Source organism: Paramacrobiotus metropolitanus, unplaced genomic scaffold (genome assembly GCF_019649055.1).
Source record: "Paramacrobiotus metropolitanus isolate TYO unplaced genomic scaffold, Prichtersi_v1.0 Parri_scaffold0000087, whole genome shotgun sequence".
Classification (NCBI taxonomy): Eukaryota; Metazoa; Tardigrada; class Eutardigrada; order Parachela; family Macrobiotidae; genus Paramacrobiotus; species Paramacrobiotus metropolitanus.
The window spans coordinates 425989-444692 of record NW_026570307.1 but is presented as its reverse complement, the minus strand read 5'-3'; the positions used below and the strand labels follow the sequence as shown (position 1 = coordinate 444692).

Below are 18704 nucleotides of genomic sequence, written 5' to 3'. Positions count from 1 at the left end.
CACTTTTTAAACAGCGCGCGTTCGCAAACTACGTTGTTGGTTAATTGGGCAGATACATGAAAATTTACAGAAAACCATCCTCTGCAAACGAGGAAAAAATGTGTGATAAAAATGTTTACGGCATTTTTAAATTTAGCGCTGGTGTTGTGGCCACTTTATTGCATTACCGCCTCGAAAATTCTAGCACACGAACAGAAACAGAGCGAATGCATAATTCTCCTGTTGGCGCACTCCAAAATCCCTGTTTGTTAGTGACGTCAAAATGACACAATGCCAGTCCGCAGTCTCGGCGAGAATCACGAATTGTTATAATACTGCATGCACATATACTCGTATCATTGCCGTATTAACCGTACAATGTTTTTTACTAATTAAACTTCTACTGAAACACATTTCATTTCCGAGTTCTGTGTTACCCGTTATCCCTGTAGTTTTTACTCCTCATTTGATTTATTTCCTAAATTACTGTTTTGAAAATTTAAAAGTTTTAGAGAATCTCGCCATATTGAGCTCTAAAATATTTGCAGCACGCGGGCGGTTCAGCACAGTCGACAAGGGGCGAGATTCTATAAAAATTTTAAATTTTCAAAACAGTGATTAAGAAAATAAAATTAAAATAAAGAAGAAAAAAACCACATGAAAATGGGTAACACAGAAGTCGGAAAATAAAATTTGACAGTTCAGTAATCAGTACTAGTGCGGCAGTACGGCAATGCAATACAAGCAATACCGGCAACGATTAAATACGTGTTTGACCAAGCCCACTGGACCATTGCCGATGAAAGTAATTTTTTTAATATGCCCTAGGTCTACTCTCTCTCCAGAAAAAAATTCAAATTTTCCGAGAGGCGAACCTCTGACCGTGCCCTGGTAAGCCTACATATCTGTACAGACTGTACTCACAGTCAGTAAGTACTTCTATTGCAGGCTGCAGCTAATTTTCCGGCAAAACAAATCATTTCCAACATCGAGAAGAGAAACATACGTATTAAATCGGCATTTCGCTAAAAAATGATGTGAATTCTGTCTAATTTTTTATGTTCATTTCTTTACTGTTCTTTTTTTGATATCGAAAGTGCGAAGGTAACACTACTAAAAATTGTTTATCCAGAGAATATAAGACCATGCACATCTGCCTGTATTTTATAAATCTATGCTTCGCTACTTTATAAGTGTTTATAGAAATTTTTCTACCTTTTGTTTACCGTGGCATAAAAATTACATAACCGGAAGTTTGCTTCAGACTTTGATAAGAAGAAGTGCAATGCACAAACATATGCACCCGAAAAGTCCAAAAACGCACATAGGAAAATGAATGCGTTAGGGTACTTTAATTTAATACATGGTTTGTGTGTTACCTTTTGAAGACATCGTACACCTTGTGGTATTTAAAACTTTCTTGAATTCTCGAATATGCACTGTACTTCTAATTTTCTGTCATCCCAAAACCGGCAAAAATTCTGGGCAGTTATCCAAGCATGGATGCCGCCTCATGCCGGATAATCTGCTCGTTCTTGCGGATAATATGCTTAAGCACTATAAAAACCCGCCCGGATAAGACATTTTAAGTATGCCGCCCTGCTGAACATGCAACCTTGAATGTTTGTCTTCTAACACTAACACTGTCAGTTTATTCCCGTAATCAAATACGTCCATTTGGACAAGGAAACCGATGTACACCCATATTTCCACGACTATGACAAAATTACCTTTATACCTAAGAATCTGGTTACATAATCCGGATGTCCAGTTTATATGGAGTAAACATGCCAGTTGTCAGTGGTCGCTTATAAAACACTTATGCAAACCGTATATAATAATGTGGCCAAGCAAAAGGGAACAGTTTGTTACAGTTTACCGCATTTTCACAACCATCCATATAATATCGCTTATTACCGTTTTTTACCTAATTGAAAGCTGTATATAGTATTTAGTTTTGGCAATAATCAGTAGTGTAAAATGTCTAAAACTACGCTAACGCTTGCCGGTCTTCTGTTAATTTTCGGTACGTGTGAATTTGTGCAGTTTTTATACTCGTATGATCGTATCGTATTATGTACTAAATCCTGATAATCATAAAAACAGTCACGATCTCCTTTTTGTACGCATTTTCGTGGTTTTATGTTTCGTATGCTATTTTTTAGGGTTGTTTAGGACCGGCATGTCCCAGACAACATACCTGTGCAACGGCATTTCTTACTCGTATCCGAATCCCGCATGCACATACGGGACAACCGGGCTGTACAATAATTACGGACTGGGAACGTACAACAATCCCTACAGCTACTATAATAACTACAACTACGGAGGATATGGAGGATACGGATATTATCCCTATAATAATGTATACAGTAATAACGGATTATACGGCTACAATTACGGCAATACGGGAACTCAATATCTCTGCAATGGCGTCCTATCTTCTTATCCAAATCCGGCTTGCACATACAACACCGGAAAATAGTTCTCTAATAATAATATTTGAATTACCTGCCGGAGTAACTATGTAATTCATATGGCAAACATTTGCTGCTTGTTTAATAATGATCAAAATAAAAAATGCTTCGCAGCGCAATAGTTATGGAGCTACAGTTTTTTTGCTTCGAATGGTTATCGCTTATCAGTAATAAAATTTATCACTGCAATAAACAGGACTTGCACTACATAACTCCATTCGTACTAATTATTATTGCATCAAGAACGTAACCTTTAAAACAACTATAATATTTACGGACAAGTACAATAATTGTGCACAGTAATCCTAAACATATTCTTCCTTTACTGTGGTTGCACTGGTTGCGATCCCGGGCCGGTAAAATATTCAGCGATCAGAAATCTTCGTATGAACAATCCGCATCGTACAATAATGAACATATCGCATTTCAGAATACAGGACCTTGATATTACTTTATAGGCACTGGATAGGCATGCATCAGTCTGTATCGATGACCAGAATTTATACTGCAAAAAATTAGCAGAGTATATGTTTACATTACCCACCGTGAAAAAAAACGCCGGCATGGCTGTTTTGCAGCAGAGCAAGTGAAACAGACAATGTCACTTCTAATCAGTCCAACAATTAGTTTTGATTTGCATTGTTACCGCGTGACATTACCGAAACTTCACTTAACAAAAAGTGTCGTCTTCGAAACTGGTTTATAATATAATATAAAACAATACAGGTCCAAAGCAAATAAATAGAGGCGAAATTTTAACGCCAAACAGCACATAAAAATGAAGCATTGATTGTATGTTCAGTTTAAAAGAAAACTGGGAAAGTATATATAAACCATGAAATATGTCAAGTTTTCAAATCATGCAAGTGTTGGCAAGTGACTGAACAAAATCCACCGTACTCCGTAATCAAAAATGGATCACTGGAAATTGTTGGTGCTATGCCTGGCTTCCGCTGGTGCGTTGCTATTTTATATACAGTACTTCAAATATATGGGAAAAAACTTTAAAAAACAATGCCTTTAATTGATTTTATTGAGTACTTGCAGGTTCGATCGGGTTGGTTTCTAGTCTACAGTACCTATGCAATGGTCAACTCTATTCCTATCCATATTCCGGTAAGGTTTTTACGATAATACTCGTACATTTACGGCTACGACGACTTAGCTTCGATTACTCAGATATTATATCCTTGGCAGTACGTATTTACCGAAATAACATTAAATTTTATCAGTGCACTACTTGAGCGTTGTTATTGTTAAACTATAGTTTCGTAGCATACATATATATTATATTTTAGTAGCATAAATAAATAAAGTTAAGTAGCATAAATATATATTTTTTTGCTGTCGTAAGTCGTAACGGCAAATATCACGGCGTTGTGCTCTGCAGGAAAAAGCTTTGTGCTTTTGAGGTCAGGAAAAAGCAGAATCATACTATCTGTATGCTGTGCATTTATTGTTGCAATCTAATCTTTAGTCAGTATCCACCTAACTACACTACATCTCGAAAAGTACCAGGGTAACTTTTAAATAACATCAAGTGGCACACTTTCAAGGTCACAAATGCATAAAAGTGAGGTACAAACAAATCATACGATTGTCTCTCTAGATCTGAGTCAAACATGTACGATATATCCAATAGTAGTAAGCGTTTTTTTATAGGATGCACATACAACTACGGGAATAGCTACAACAATAATTATGGCTACGGGAACTATGGAAGCGGATACGGAAACTATGGAAGCGGATATGGAAGCTACGGTAGCGGATATAGTAATTATGGAAGCGGTTACGGCAATTATGGGAATTCCGGGCGTTACTATCCCTCTTCCAACGGATACTATGGCAGCAGCTACAACAGCCTCTACGGTTCCGGCTATTCACCGTATTCTTCACAATATGGATCAAGCTTGTACAGTTCTCTTCTGAACCCCTACAGTTCTCTGAGCTCTCTGTATTATTCATCCTTACTTGGGAAAAAATAAGCAGAACTCCTTATAACAGATTAATCTGTCCTAAGGAATAAGGATAGATCAGTATTGATCTATCTGTACTTTTTCGCGGAATCAGTTAGATATCTTTTTGCGCTGGTTAACTGTTATGAATTTCAATTCGCATGCATTTAAAAGTAAAATAAAAAACGGAAAGAAAAGTAAAAGATGGGGAGGGTCAAGCCGCAAATATTTTCGATGAAAACCCCCAAAATGTGATGGCAAATTAACTCTATACACATAATATTACTATTCGGTAGAATTTGCTCATATACAATAAATAGAATGCAGTTGCACACCATTGCTTGAACACATGCTTAGGGCAGACGGCCAGCCGAATTTCGAACCCTTTTTAAATTTCGCTGTTTTTACTACGTACTTGTTTGGAGTTACCTATTTAAAAAATCGCATGCTTTGCAGTTTGTAGCAAAGCGGAGTGTAATACAAAAATGCGCTCGCGATAAGCCCAACAATCAGTTTTGTTTTGCATTGTTGCGAGACAAAAAAGCATGACATTACTGAAATTAGAGAAACCAATACTTCCCGTCTACAAAACTGGTTTACAATAATGTAAGGTATAAAAACAATGCAGGTTACATGCATAAGACAAACAAAAACACAAAAGGTTTAGCACTAACCAGCACAGAATTAGGTAGCAACTATTGTTAGCTTGTCGCTTTTTAGCCTCTTTAACAACTTGTATATAAAACAACGCTTATTATGAAATTTTTCGTATTACTTTTCACTGATGCAAATCAACAGGTGGCTTACTCTGTACACGAAGTACTTGTTCGTATTAAAATACTTACAAACAACCTGATCACAAATGCGCCACCGGAAATTGCCAGTGTTTTGCCTGTTATCGCTCGGTGAGTATACAATATGCGTTTTAACTGTCAGAATTAAAATCCAAATTCCGATAAATTTTTAACATATGCTGAAACCTCGATAATAATATAGCTCTTTTGTTGAGTATTTGCAGGAGCGATCGGGTTAGCATCTGGTCAGCAGTATCTTTGCGATGGTCAACTGTATTCCTATGCCTATCCCGGTAAAAGTTTGCGCAACCACTTTTAAAACCTTTTAGAAGCAATACTTATTATACAGTAAAGCTGTAAATTGTTATTTGTATAATAATGGCATATGCCATCGTTACATGCAAAGCGTTATTGCATTTCGAACAAACTACAAGCACCGCATATACGGTACGATATGGCATATCGGCTCATTTTAACGCCATTGCAAGACTTGATTAATCAAAAACTCCACGTGGCGATGCACCGGTACCTGTTTTTCCTAAGTACTTCGGCGTCCTAATAACCTTAAAACATATTCGTAGGGTGCACGTATAACAATTACAACAACAACTACGGCAACTATGGGAGCTTATACGGATCTTATGGAGGCTTTTCCGGTTCCGATTATTCGCCGTATTCGTCGTTGTATGGACCCAGTCTCTTAACCTCCCTCCTTAATCCTTACAGCTCTCGGAATTCTTTATCGGACTACAGCTCCCTCCTTAATCCCTATAGTTCTCTGAGCTCATTATCGGACTACAGCTCACTCCTAAATCCCTATGGTTCTCTGAATTCTTTGTCTGATTACGGTTCCCTTCTCAACCGCTACAGTTCCCTGGGATCTTTATCGGATTACAGCTCTCTTCTTAATCCCTACAGTTCTCTCAGTTCTTCAAATGACAACCGTTTATTGTACTCGCTGTTGCTGGGTAAAAAATAAGGAAACCACTGCCCATAACAGCCTGTTTTGCTTTTTCTCTTATGTTTTTCATTGCAGTTTAATTCGCACACATTTAAAAAGAGAAATAAAAAAGAGCGAAGAATACGAAAAACAACCAAGCCACAAATATTTCGCAGATAAAGGTCAACAAAAACCGTACCTCAAAATATTAAGGTACTGAGCAAATCCGGTAAAATGCATTTTCCAGAAAATACGGCACACGCGAGATCAACGACTATTATGATTCTACGGCGGCGGCATCATCCAGTTATCTATTCTACCGATGGCGCCACCGGTGCTTTTCGCCTTCGGAAAACCTCCCTTCTTCATCCCTGCCCCTGACACCTGGTGCGCATTTTCATTGTAAACCGCCGGCGCACCACTGGTTCCACTGAATCCCGACCTCTGCAGACTGCCTTGCCCATTCCGTCCACAAAACTTGACATTCGATGCACCTCCACTGCCTGCTCCCTCAGCAACCGCTTTCTTTTTCCATCCGTATTTTTTAAAATTATGATAGTTATTCGATCCACTGCCGGGTTTCCGCGGTGCACGGGGCTTCCGCGCTTTCCTCATCCGGGGCTTTTTGGCGCTGGGGGCTTCATCATCGCTCTGACTGATGCGTTTCTTCGAGTTCCCATCAAAATACGGTGACACTGCGTGTTCCTCGTCGCTATCAATCGGAATGACATCTCTATCCTCCTCATTTTCCGCATCCTCTTCATCATCGCTAAGGAACACGGTGGGACGGGGTTTGGGCGCAGCCGGATCATTTCTCCGTTTGGCTCCGCTTTTGGTCGGTGCAACAGGTGTCCGAATGGCCTGCTCACGGAGCTCCGCGCGCCGTTTGGCAAAATCCTTCAGGATCTCCAACAATCTGGGTCCGGCTAACGTAGCTCTGGCGTCCGTCATACCTTCCACCAAAAACATGTCCTCCTCGGTTACCGGCATATTAGCCGCTAAATCCGTGATGACGCCATCAGGAAGAACGTATTTGTACGACATGTAATTATGTTTTGTAGCCTGTTCCTGCATGGCAAGTTTGATTTCCGCCTCGCACTCTTCATTCAGTTGTTCCTCAGGCGTTAGTACGCCTGCGGTGACGTCTTGTTTGGTCGAGGGCTTTTCTATATGAATCACGACCTTTCGTTTGTTTGCTAATAAATCGGCAGCGTTTTTTCCTAAGCCGAGATAGCAGACGACCATCGGTCCGGTTTTGATCTGTATTGTTGTTGGCATTTCTTCCAGACAGTCGTCCAGCAGCAGTTTTCGCACAAAGGAGTCTGTTTCGGCTCGGCTCATGCTTGCACCTGTAAAAGCGCAAAAATTACGCCAAAGGCCAGATATTCATTTACACTAAAGTAGTTACAAGAACATGACATTATGTCGTAAAAGCAAAAAAAAGTAATAAAAATGCTTTTACGATAAAAATCCGCACCTGTTAGTTAGCATAAATTACGTTGCGAAATTTTATAAATTGCGAAATTTGCGTTGCGCATAAATTTCATTGCAAAGATTTAGCGGGGTCATGCTGTCTTGACACTTGGGGTCGACGGTCAAAAAATAAATTAACACTGAAGAAATATTTTTTATATCTAAAGTTTGTGAGTGATATATACTGCCGACGAAAAATGCTTGCACGAAAAATTCTAAGAGTTTCAAAAAGCATTCAAGTATACGCCATAAATGCGGTTTAAAAAGCAAAAACCCTGGCGAACGGTCACCAACCTAGCTTATAAATATCCAAACGGTCCAATCCTTTGGTCATAATACCCTGCGCAGCGGAGCCCCGCACAATATCCACCAACTGCAGCAGCGTTAATGGACTTTTGGGCCTGGATCCTCGCGGGCCCAAATAATTCATCAGACATTTGATGACTTTTTTAGCTTCTTCGGTTACATCCTTGGAGTGATAGCGATCCTGCATCTCGCAATTATCACACGGATATTTGCTCTGCGCACACAACTTCCGGTCGAAGACCTCGCCAAAGTATTCCATTAACATGGTGCGTCGACAGTCGGCGCGGGTTTCACAGAACTGCACAACGCGTTTCAAATTGTCCAGGTGAACTTGTTTGGTTTGGGCAGTTCCGCCCTTGTCTTTCTCCACCAACTTGCGGTGCCGGGAAACATCGTTGTAATTGTAGAACAGGATACACGTTGCGCTTTTCCCATCACGACCAGCGCGGCCGGTTTCCTGATAATAGCCTTCCACTGATTTCGGAATGGAGTAATGGAACACAAAGCGCACATCTGGTTTGTCGATACCCATACCTACAAAAATCCATAATGATTCCATAATTGACAGCATAAGCCGCTCAGTTAGGTATATCAAACTATGGTTCTTCGAAAATCGAAAACAACTCCAGAATCAAAAATTAAGCATAACTTCAAATCGTATTGTAGCCGTACAAATGAGATCTGTAGTGAAGATGTACACCTCATTGGGCTAGTTCAAGCGGAAACATCTGAATGTGTACTTGTACGAGATGACCACTTCTAACGTGGATTTTCTAGACTTCTGAGATTGTCTGAATGTTCTGAAATCATTCTTACTCTTGCCCTTGCCCTTGCTCTTCCCCAATGACTTTTCTGCTGATTACAAATGTGCGTGCACTTTGACTATCGCGCCGGCATCGGTTAACATGTTCGTAGTTGCATAATTGATTTTTGGGAAATTCGCTAACATCGTAAGATCACCGACGAACCATCAAACCTCGTTTATCGTGGTAAGGGTGGATTAACCCACTCCACTAGTGGCAGCTTGGAAGTTGCCGTTGTAGTATTATGCTACAAATTACAATGAATACTAATAAGTAAATATGTGGCGAAGTCAAACGCATTAAGCCCGAAACGATTTTAAATATGTAATTAAATCAGCGAAATTAACAATTAAGAATAATTTTGATTTTGCGCTGGTTAAGTTGCTTTTCAATTTTTTAAGCGAAACCAAATAAACTAATCTGAGAAAAATTTTACCAAATGCAATGGTGGCGCACACAACACGCGTTGTATTGCGCATCCAATTTCGCTGGGTCTCCGCGCGTAAATCTTTGTCCAGTCCAGCATGATAGGGTACCGCATTAATGCCCTGATTCGATAACTGATTCGCCAATGTCTCGCAATCTCGCTGCGCTAAACAGTAGATGATTCCCGATGCGTTCTTAAACTCGTCCTGCATCAGTTTCACCATCTGGTCAAACGCCGCCTTCGGATTTTTATTCTGAATTTCGTACTTCAAGTTGGTCCGATTGAAACTCTGCATAAACCACTTTGGATTCTTCATTCCCAACTGTTTCAAGATATCCTCGCGTACACGCGGACTGGCTGTGGCGGTTAACGCCATCATGGGCACAGCGGGGAACAGTGTGCGCAAACCACACAATTGTTTATACTCCGGTCGAAAATCATGTCCCCACTGCGAGACACAGTGCGCTTCATCGATGACAAACCGCGTCAGCTGACCATTCCCATGCGCCGTCATCAGTGCCGCACGGATCTTGGCACCATACTTCTCTGAAAGTTTTTCCGGTGTTAAATACAACAAAGCGATCTTCGGTTTGGGGCTGTTAAGATCCTGATAAATCTCGTTCTGCTCGCCGCTGGGTGTGTCGGAAGAGAGAGCCTTGGCGTTGATCCGCAGCACACTGAGATGGTGCACTTGATCTTGAATCAACGATTTCAACGGCGAGACCACGACGGTCACCCCACCGCTGACCAGCGCCGGCAGCTGATAACATAGACTCTTCCCGCCACCGGTTGGCATCAGAATAAAGCAGTCCTCGCCTAGGCAGGCCGCATTGACAGCCTGCAGTTGATTGGTGCGGAATGTACGCAGTCCAAAAGTGGCCTTGAAGACCGCACGCATTTTCGGCGTGTGACTGAAGTCCTTCTCGTAGCGCCCAGATGAGCCGTCATCACGGAAATTGCCTTTAAATTTACCGTGCTGAGATAGCAGAGAGGTGTTCAGAACTGACACCGATGTATCCGGCCGAGAGAGGGGACTGGGAAGGACAGCCGCCGGTCCATTCGGCTTCTGCGGTGATGTCTCGGGACTCGGAGAGACAAATATTGTCTTGCATGAAAGAGGAGCCGGGGTCCTGTGTAAAGGTGACTCCGACAGCGTGATGACACTAAGACGGCGGTCAACGGATGCTAAAGGTGGTGGAGGGGGATTCGGAGCGGGAGATGAGGGTTCAAAACGGGCACCATCGTAATCGTTCATGTCGATACCATCCATTCCGTCCCAAGGAAGCCATTCCTCTTCATGAGGAGTGGGCGGCATATCGGAAATATCTGACGCTGTAACAAAACACGACTGGTTCAGAATTCTGCTACAAATGAAGCAAACCGCTTTTCAGATCATCATTCTTATTGAGAAAACGACGTTAAACTCGTAGAAAAATATTCGCAAGGCTTTCCTCATTCGCCATCGGTCGAGGTTAACCTTAAGAACGTAGTGGAACATTGGAATCGCGTAAGCTTAATATTGCAGTTCTAAAACACCAGTAGAGCTACAACCAATTATTTTATCTACAGCCTGTAAAAAATGATAATAATTGCTTATTTACAGCTACAAATGCCGAAATTACACGGACCCGATATAGGTGTGGAGTTAGTGTTGTTGCTTGAGACAGTAGATGGGAAAGACGATGCATAACCAGATGATGTGTACGACATCCTGGACATGGTGCCATTAGTGCTCACATTCGTATCTGTTAATTTGCAGAATATAATTAATGAAAGAAAGTATATAATTAAAAAGAAACGATTGAATTAGGTGGAAATATTCGACTTTACCTGGTTTAGACGATCCCGTTGATACAGGCCTATTCCATGTGGTGCACGTCGAAGACAACGTACTACCAAAGGACACATGAATGTCCGAATCTAAAATGTGTAAAAGGCAATTTTCCGCGTAATTCCTTAGCGAAAAATCGCGACCGGTAGCTTATTACCAAGCATAATTATATATTTACATTAACAGCTTATTACCAACAAAAATTATTGATGTCGACATCAAATTGACTGAAATCATTAAGCTGGAACAATATCAGAAGCCATAAATTTCACCAGTTTGCGCATTTCAGTGCAAAATTTAAAATACGAACAAGAATGTAGTATTAGAAAATCACTACTTCTATAATTTATATGAGTATAAAGAAGATACGCTCGTTCTGTAAACTGTCATGCTTCGTTTTCACATACCTGCTTATTTTGAATTATTTTACCGAACAGTCAGCAAAAATTCTGACAACCGTAAATTATTCCAATACCTTCTTAAGAAAAAACGAAAATTACTATTAACGTTAAATTTTAACAAAAATGACATAAATGACCATCTCAGTTCTCCCAATTTTAATGGCGCAGAGAATCAGCATAACGCTGATGAAGTTAACAAACATATTTCGAAAAATAAAACGTACTTGCACGGGACAATTGCACGGGTTTCAAGGGGCTTTTCGGTCTAGCAAGCACGGACGTCATCATGGGTTTCGCAGGCTCGCTGTAGTCCATCTCATCCTCAAAATCAGCTAACAAATCGTTGTCCGACTGGCGCCATACATTATTTTCGTTGGCCGTGTCAGGGGATTCCTCTCGAATCTCATGACCAAAAGCATCGTCATCCTGAAGCTGTGGGGACGTGTCGGAGAACCACGGAGCGGGAGAAGATTTGCGAATACTCTCCGAAGAACTCGGATTCTCTTGGGTGAAGCGTTTCTTCAAAAGACTTATTTCAGTTTCCAATGCTGCAATTCGTGCCTGATGGGCTGCGAGCTGCTTTGCAACTTGTTTTGCAACTTCAGCTTCAATTTCACCTCGGATGGTGTTCAACAATTTAGCGTCCATGGTAAGTAATTTGAAATACTGCAGGATTCAGGAACCATCACCCATTTGAAGTACGCAGTAAAACCAATAAGTAAAGACTAAGTAAAGTGCAAAGATGCTGAAAACAGCCAGTCGAGCCAGAGCACTTTTGGCCTTCACAACAAAAAAGCTAGAAGTACTAATTTTCATCATTCAGCGGATTTCCATGGTAAAAAAACATATGCCTCGTACTAAAAATACAAAGGTTCCTGAAGATGTAGAATTCATAAACAATTATGATAATAATCAACAGTAATAGTAATTCATAAATCAAAAACTGCAAAGTGCAGGTAGGTCCGATCTGGCACAAAAAGCGCCCGCTGATGTCTCCACTCTCACAGTCAGCCACTATGCTGACTCTGCACGAAGCAACCTGTTTATCAACGCTTATCCTGTGCAACGGAAACAGGTAAATACTTCAGCGATTATACTTACCACCTCGGGGAGCGGCATCCTATAGTTAACGCAATTGTACGTGTGGTTCTTGGTTTTTATGAAGTTTCTCATGTCTTACAAAAGTTTTAGGAATTTTGAGATTCTTTTTAGAATGCAGAACTTCAGAGAACACAGCGAGTCTGCGATTATCGTTTTTATCAAATGTTTTTCTGGATAATTTTTCGCGTACGGATTTGAGGATGGATGGTCAACTGCTGCGCGAGTCAATTCCGACAGAACAACGCGCGTCCGTGTTAGATACTACGCTGATAAGCGTCATAAGCGTGATAATCCGCAATGAAGTCGCCACGCAGATCGCAGCAAACCACGCTGCGAAGCAAGCAGCTTTGGAGTCGGAGAAGGAAAATCGACTACTGAGTGGGTTAAATTCGGAAGAGCAAGGCGAATCTCTGATTGATACGGCGCTGATGAGCGCAGTCCGCAGTGAGGTCGCCAAGCAGATCGCAGCGAATACTCAGGAATGCCAGAAAAGTGAAAAACCTGTGGCGCACTGCGAGTGTGCTTCAAAGATCGCTGTTTTGGAATCGGAGATGGCCACTATGAAGAGACACCTACAACTGGAAGACACTGGCAGTGTTGTGGATTTTCAGCAGCCTTGTAATGCTCCACCTATCCGTGCGTTCTCGGATACCTCGTCCCTAACTGATTGTCGCGGTAATGTCTATGAATCGAATATGCGCGCGTAATCGTATGTGTGCCCTGTGCAGGCTACCATTAAGATGCATTTAAATTAATTTTCGAATAAATCCAACTATACTGAAAGAAGCTTTGCAATCATTTTGATTAACTAGTGAAAGAATACTTTTCTTAAACATTTTGTTCATCGTACTCGTATTTCCTGATTTTCACTATTGATACAAAAACAAATTTTTTATTGTCTGCGAATTCGTTTCTCGCGAATTTATTGTATTTCTCGTACTAAGCGGCTAAACCCTTACACACGTCTTGTCGCTGTTTATTTCGTCCAGTTATCTAGCCCGTGTTTAGTACGAGTATGTTGAAAGCCCAGTAACAGTTTTGAAATTAAAGTACGAGTATGTACGTTTGCGAGGTATAAAGGCTTATTTTTTTTTGTTCGTTTAGCGTCTGAAACGCCTGTGTCTGAGGATGATAATACGATGATAATGGAAGGAATGCCTGACGCCAAGATTTCGCTGGCGGTAACCAAACTGCTGCAAATGGTGCACGAATTATTGGGACTTATAAAAGAATTCACCGAACGATCGACGCCCGACGCAGAACTGGATCGGAAACATGTGCCGGCGAATTCACGTAAAAGAAAAAAGAAAGCAGACTCCAAAGCGTCCAAATGCCGACCCGCTGTATTGCGATGTGACCGTGCGGAGGAAACGGAGATTAACGAAGAGAACGAAACTAGCATGTTCTACGAGAGCGGTTGGGCCGTGCGGCTTTCCTCAAGGCTAAAGAACGTTATAAAAAAATATGAGGGCGAGGACAACTCACCGGCAGTGGATTGGGCCATCTTCGATGATAACAACGACGACTGTCTGGATGATAGTCAACGTGTTGATGGGGAAGATGAAGTGATTATGCGTTTGGAGGCTCTAGCAGCCGGCGTTGCCAATAGAGCCAGCAGAGCCAAAAGCAGTATTAGTATCGAAGCGCCTCCACTTCGATATGTCGATCCGCGCAGATCTGACTTTAAACACGGTAAGTGATCCTTACTGGTTACCAGTACTTTATTGTGGAAGTTCTAAGTTGATTATGTACCCGGCAAACGACGTTGAATGCATTCGGATGAGTAGGAAAAGGGCAGAGTTTGTGCAGAGTAAAATCATAGTATACTGAAATTATCATAGTCTGTTACATATATCTGCGGCATGCGCCTGCACTCGTACTATGAGAAAATTGCCCGGTCATAACCATCATGCTTGTTTGATCCTTATTGTTAATCAAAATATTTTATATGATGATGTCGTATAAAACAATTTTTGCAGAAGTCGCTTGACGACGTAAAACACTGCGCAGAGCATGCGCGCAAAATGGAAGACGTTTGCCCAGTTAGCTTTAATATTTCATGGAAGACGTTTCATAATCCTTTCACAATCAGACTCGCAACTGATAAAAAATGTTTACTTTATTTTCTATGAGCTGTACTATGTGGACTTTGTAGTGTAGACTATACTTCGATTACTGCCTTATATTGGCTCCCCTTATATTACTCTCCCTTATCTGGGCTCCCTGGCAATATGAGCAACCCTCTACATGGGCGGTTACGTTATTACTCACACTTTCGCAGCTGTATCAGTATTATAACTGACTGAAAATTTTGATTTATTTCAAAGTACTTATCTGATAATCAAAAAAATATTTTGATATGAAATTTCGGCATTTTTCAGTTTGTTCATTGGCAAATCTGGTTGAAATTAATGAAAAATATATATATAAATAATACATATAAATAAAATTCAGATGTGAAATTTCGGAATTCTTTGGTGTGCTCACTGGTAAATCCGGTTGAAAGCAGTAGGAAAGGGTTCTGCTATAAATCCGATAAACATAATTTGACGGGCATTGCTAACTAGCCGGGAGCCCAGATAAGGGAGAGTAATATAAGGGGAGCCCATATAAGGCAGTATTCGAAGTATAGATACAAGGTTTTCATATTTTACATGCGGTTCATGTAACCTCGTTGTGGTTTTACCGGTTGTTTTAGGGGATCGAGTATCCACGAAGCCGAATGCACCCTTACAACAAGCGGTATATCCAAAGCCTCGACATTCTTATCATCCTTTAGAAGGAGAAAAATCAGTTAGAAAAACACCAAAAATTAAGTTCCTCCAATGAGGAAACCTGTGGAGGCGCCCCATGATTCAGCTGCATGTACGAAGGATTTCTGCTTAACATGCTCGGGCCAAAAGTATAAAAAGCGACGTCTTGAAGACTAGCTTTATTTTTGTCAGTATTATGGCGTTCTTCCAGAATGTTGTTCTTTGCATAGCACAGCACATTTTATATCCTAATGGATATGTTTTTATGCGGTGTTATGACGCGTCATATTTCTGTTTGTACAATAGTTGTAATTATTTAAAGCCGGATATATTTCCAGTGTTTTGTTGAAATTCGTCGATGGTTCACGTCGTTAGAAAACGAGTTAATAAACAACAAACGGCAACTGCAATGGATCCAGTACGAAGATCATCACATCTCTCCAATTAACCAAAAAGCTACTAAAAACATCATTCGCTTACATACTATGCTGTTATGAGAATTAATCCACTAAAACAGTCAATTTGGGAACAAAAAACAAAATTCCACCAAGCATATCTCTTCGTTCAGAGGCTTCAGTAAGGTTTACTTTGCTGCGTCCGATGTTTCTCCTCCATTGATGTGGACTGCATATCGGTTACCTTGTCGCCAGTTTGGGTACTGGCGATGGATTCCGGAGGCAGCGGATGCACGCCAAACTTGGCTGGATCTGTAACGGGATCTTCACGCTGCAAGGGTTCCTTGTCGCCCTTGGTACCTTCGCTCAGTGTGTACTCCATCACTGTAAATCAAACATACAATCACATGTAAAACTTCAGCGCTGAGCGCTTCACACGCTATAACAGAACATAAACCGTACATACGTAATATATCACTACAGTAGTATACCCAAGTCCAGTCTCAGGCAAAATGATAACTGTAAAGAGTCACATTATACTACCTAAAGCTTCAAAGTCTTAACACAACAGCCACCGAACACAAGTTTTCATAAATCAGAAAATGGAGGAATCTTTACTGATTTTCAAACATAAAGTTAAATTCCTACTCCAAAGCAATGGATTTTTCCATAACATTAGTCAAGTGATTAGTGATTGCATACTGACAACACGCTTAAACTGACGCCGAAGCAGCTTACCTGCCGTTCGAGAAATAATCTGCTTGGGAAGTTGAAAATATACTCTCGCCGATAAACTGCGTAACATAAAACACAGCAGTAAAAAATAGAAAATAACTGCTTATTGAACTGTTGATTCTGACAAGTGACTTCGAAATTTGAAATGGATCGGCGTTTTTGTTTTGGGATTTTGATGACGCATTATTTGTCGGCAGCAACGCGTGCCTGTGCTCTGATCCAATCCTGCTGGAGGGTTGGGATCTGAGTTATTCACTTAATTCGGTTCATTTTACGCACTTTGCGTCTCGCGCTCAGTAGCAGTGTTTACAGCTGTACACGTCTCGACATCCATTGGAATTTGTGGTTTCTTGGTGTGTGTTGCATTCGGTTTTCGCAATCAGGTAATCAATGTTTTAAAAAAGTCATCCAAGTTATCACAATGTTCTTTTTTTGATAAAATTTATGTTTACATCCACTGATATCCGAAAGGTTCCAATTTACCACGGGAAAACTAAAATATAATATGAAATACTGGCACCTGCAGCAATATCGTAAAAACAAGTTCCTTATGAAAATTCAGCGACATGGAAACAGTAGCTTGTGGATCTTGAGCCACAAGGTTTCGTAGTTTTGTATTTCTTTGCTGAAAACTACATAAGGAATATTGTTGGACATATTGCTGGAAAGGCTCATTATGATGCTCCCCAGTCCTACAACAGCGGTAGTGAAATCAAGATGATAAAGCACACCTCATTCCATTTGTAATATGCTTCGGCTTGCCAGGACACGTTTGCAAATAGCTAAAATTTTAAGCATAAAACACTGTTAAAAAACATATTTTTTTGTCAGCAGAAACTTTTGACAGAACTAAGATGAACACTCGGGTTAAGACTACGCTTAAAACTAAGATCAGTAATTCTGATAATACTCTGATAAAACTAATATTTATACTCAGGTTTTCAAACCTCAGATAGCTTAGTGTTTGCGAACTCTGGTTATTTCTCCCAAAAACTCAAAAATTCCTCCGTCCACAAAATGTTTTAAACCTAATTGAATTTATTATTATGTTCACCAGTGAAGTTTATTCAGCCAGAAATACACTATAACAGAAGTTAGGCACTATAACAGAACTTCAAATTTAAAAATTCAAAGAAAATTTAATGGTATTATACATTTTATTTTGTAATATCTGTTTTTTGGCAAACCAAAGGAATACTAGAAACTGAAAATGACGAAATGACGTAATTGCAAAAAAATATACGACATTACTAATGACGAGGATTTAAAGCCTGAGTTTTGAATTGTTTGCACATTTAATTTTGCGCCGTCATTTTTCACAACAATTTTTCATCCTGCACGTTTGCTAAATCTGTTGTCTTGAAACACTAAATATGCGTTGACCAAACAGTTATATTTCAATTGAGAAAGATTATTAGAGAAAAAAAAGCAGAAAATAAAAAGTTATCTTAGCATACCATTTTTCTGGTTAAATATTTCGAAAAAAAATGTATATTTTTTTGTTTTTAGCTGATGTTGGAAATAAAAGAGGCTAGCGCTACGCTACTATATACTTCCACTGCCGAGTAGCAGAGCGTTTCAAATGTAATGGAAATTGTTGCAAAATTGTTTTAGAACGCATTATAGGTATTATATGCAATTATTCCGTTGGTCTGAAACTTTTGCCAACACTACTATGAGCACTCGGGTTAAGACCATGCTTTGAACTAGTATCACCACTCAAGTTTATACGTTGATCAAAACTAGCATTAGTACTCGGGTTAACACTCTCGTTAAAGCTAACACGAACATCTTTATTTGTACACCAAATATCATTCAATAATTCAGGAATCGTAACTGTTTCGCTACACATAATTATTTTTTGCAAAATGCTTATGAAAAAACAATTTTTCGCGGACGCTTTGGCATGAGAAAATTTGGTACAAAACATTTTGCTGAATCGCTACACAGACATTCGGCATGCTACTGTCTTTTTTTGTGTACGCTCTAATCTATAATCTCATTAGAATGTTTTCCTAAGTTTTTTTATATTTTACTTGTTTTTGTTAGCTTTTCTTGTGTTTTCTGAATATATTTTCGTGGTGTTCATAAGATTATTAGCTTTTTTGGCTGGCTTTAGTTTTTTTTTAATCCAGTATGTTTTTTAACTTTTCAAGCTTTGTTAAAATTGTTTTTTAAGCCAAATTGTGCTATGCTAAAATTGGTATATGCGGAAGAGTTTTATGCCCTTATGTTCTTATTCCGAAATGTACGTATATCATGCGCCTTCCCCTGCGTAGATGTTACTAAAAGCATTTTCAACGAAAAGGTTGATTTCAGTATTCTTAATGAAAA

General features: G+C 40.0%; 6 protein-coding genes across 6 annotated transcripts; 4 read left to right on the top strand and 2 right to left on the bottom strand.

The window, feature by feature from the left end:
• Positions 1–1835: 1835 nt before the first annotated feature.
• On the top strand, positions 1836–2657 carry LOC129596255 (uncharacterized). The gene is made up of 2 exons (XM_055493487.1): positions 1836–2005; positions 2145–2657. The coding sequence occupies exons 1-2, from the start codon at positions 1960–1962 to the stop codon at positions 2462–2464; spliced, it is 366 nt and encodes a 121-aa protein (XP_055349462.1). The 5' UTR covers positions 1836–1959; the 3' UTR covers positions 2465–2657.
• Positions 2658–3255: 598 nt separating this feature from the next.
• On the top strand, positions 3256–4614 carry LOC129596258 (protein suex-1-like). The gene is made up of 3 exons (XM_055493489.1): positions 3256–3412; positions 3504–3572; positions 4119–4614. Exons 1-3 carry the CDS (start codon positions 3370–3372, stop codon positions 4439–4441), a joined length of 435 nt encoding a protein of 144 aa, XP_055349464.1. The 5' UTR covers positions 3256–3369; the 3' UTR covers positions 4442–4614.
• A 579-nt stretch (positions 4615–5193) lies between these two features.
• On the top strand, positions 5194–6276 carry LOC129596155 (uncharacterized). The gene is made up of 3 exons (XM_055493348.1): positions 5194–5316; positions 5430–5498; positions 5787–6276. The coding sequence occupies exons 1-3, from the start codon at positions 5274–5276 to the stop codon at positions 6182–6184; spliced, it is 510 nt and encodes a 169-aa protein (XP_055349323.1). The 5' UTR covers positions 5194–5273; the 3' UTR covers positions 6185–6276.
• On the bottom strand, positions 6211–12381 carry LOC129596154 (recQ-like DNA helicase blm-1). The gene is made up of 6 exons (XM_055493346.1): positions 11611–12381; positions 10985–11074; positions 10783–10899; positions 9164–10486; positions 7913–8458; positions 6211–7494 (listed from the first exon to the last, which is right to left on the bottom strand). Exons 1-6 carry the CDS (start codon positions 12032–12034, stop codon positions 6431–6433), a joined length of 3564 nt encoding a protein of 1187 aa, XP_055349321.1. The 5' UTR covers positions 12035–12381; the 3' UTR covers positions 6211–6430.
• A 184-nt stretch (positions 12382–12565) lies between these two features.
• LOC129596191 (uncharacterized) lies at positions 12566–15636 on the top strand. The gene is made up of 3 exons (XM_055493392.1): positions 12566–13162; positions 13592–14179; positions 15186–15636. The coding sequence occupies exons 1-3, from the start codon at positions 12688–12690 to the stop codon at positions 15314–15316; spliced, it is 1194 nt and encodes a 397-aa protein (XP_055349367.1). The 5' UTR covers positions 12566–12687; the 3' UTR covers positions 15317–15636.
• LOC129596194 (uncharacterized) lies at positions 15568–16544 on the bottom strand. The gene is made up of 2 exons (XM_055493398.1): positions 16374–16544; positions 15568–16019 (listed from the first exon to the last, which is right to left on the bottom strand). The coding sequence occupies exons 1-2, from the start codon at positions 16438–16440 to the stop codon at positions 15814–15816; spliced, it is 273 nt and encodes a 90-aa protein (XP_055349373.1). The 5' UTR covers positions 16441–16544; the 3' UTR covers positions 15568–15813.
• Between the last annotated feature and the right edge of the window lie 2160 nt (positions 16545–18704).

Bases quoted from the DNA above. Each gene is read 5' to 3' on its own strand.
- LOC129596255 (XM_055493487.1), top strand. From the start codon at position 1,960: ATGTCTAAAACTACGCTAACGCTTGCCGGTCTTCTGTTAATTTTCG. The intron at 2,006-2,144 runs GTACGTGTGAAT...GCTATTTTTTAG, and splicing joins CGGTCTTCTGTTAATTTTCG to GGTTGTTTAGGACCGGCATG.
- LOC129596258 (XM_055493489.1), top strand. From the start codon at position 3,370: ATGGATCACTGGAAATTGTTGGTGCTATGCCTGGCTTCCGCTG. The intron at 3,413-3,503 runs GTGCGTTGCTAT...GAGTACTTGCAG, and splicing joins GCTATGCCTGGCTTCCGCTG to GTTCGATCGGGTTGGTTTCT. The intron at 3,573-4,118 runs GTAAGGTTTTTA...GTTTTTTTATAG, and splicing joins CTATTCCTATCCATATTCCG to GATGCACATACAACTACGGG.
- LOC129596155 (XM_055493348.1), top strand. From the start codon at position 5,274: ATGCGCCACCGGAAATTGCCAGTGTTTTGCCTGTTATCGCTCG. The intron at 5,317-5,429 runs GTGAGTATACAA...GAGTATTTGCAG, and splicing joins GTTTTGCCTGTTATCGCTCG to GAGCGATCGGGTTAGCATCT. The intron at 5,499-5,786 runs GTAAAAGTTTGC...ACATATTCGTAG, and splicing joins GTATTCCTATGCCTATCCCG to GGTGCACGTATAACAATTAC.
- LOC129596154 (XM_055493346.1), bottom strand. From the start codon at position 12,034: ATGGACGCTAAATTGTTGAACACCATCCGAGGTGAAATTGAAGCTGAA. The intron at 10,487-10,782 runs GTCCGTGTAATT...GTTTTGTTACAG, and splicing joins TAACTCCACACCTATATCGG to CGTCAGATATTTCCGATATG. The intron at 7,495-7,912 runs GTTGGTGACCGT...GCGCTTTTACAG, and splicing joins TTTGGATATTTATAAGCTAG to GTGCAAGCATGAGCCGAGCC.
- LOC129596191 (XM_055493392.1), top strand. From the start codon at position 12,688: ATGGATGGTCAACTGCTGCGCGAGTCAATTCCGACAGAACAACGCGCG. The intron at 13,163-13,591 runs GTAATGTCTATG...TTGTTCGTTTAG, and splicing joins GTCCCTAACTGATTGTCGCG to CGTCTGAAACGCCTGTGTCT. The intron at 14,180-15,185 runs GTAAGTGATCCT...CGGTTGTTTTAG, and splicing joins CAGATCTGACTTTAAACACG to GGGATCGAGTATCCACGAAG.
- LOC129596194 (XM_055493398.1), bottom strand. From the start codon at position 16,440: ATGTTACGCAGTTTATCGGCGAGAGTATATTTTCAACTTCCCAAGCAG. The intron at 16,020-16,373 runs GTAAGCTGCTTC...TTTGATTTACAG, and splicing joins GATTATTTCTCGAACGGCAG to TGATGGAGTACACACTGAGC.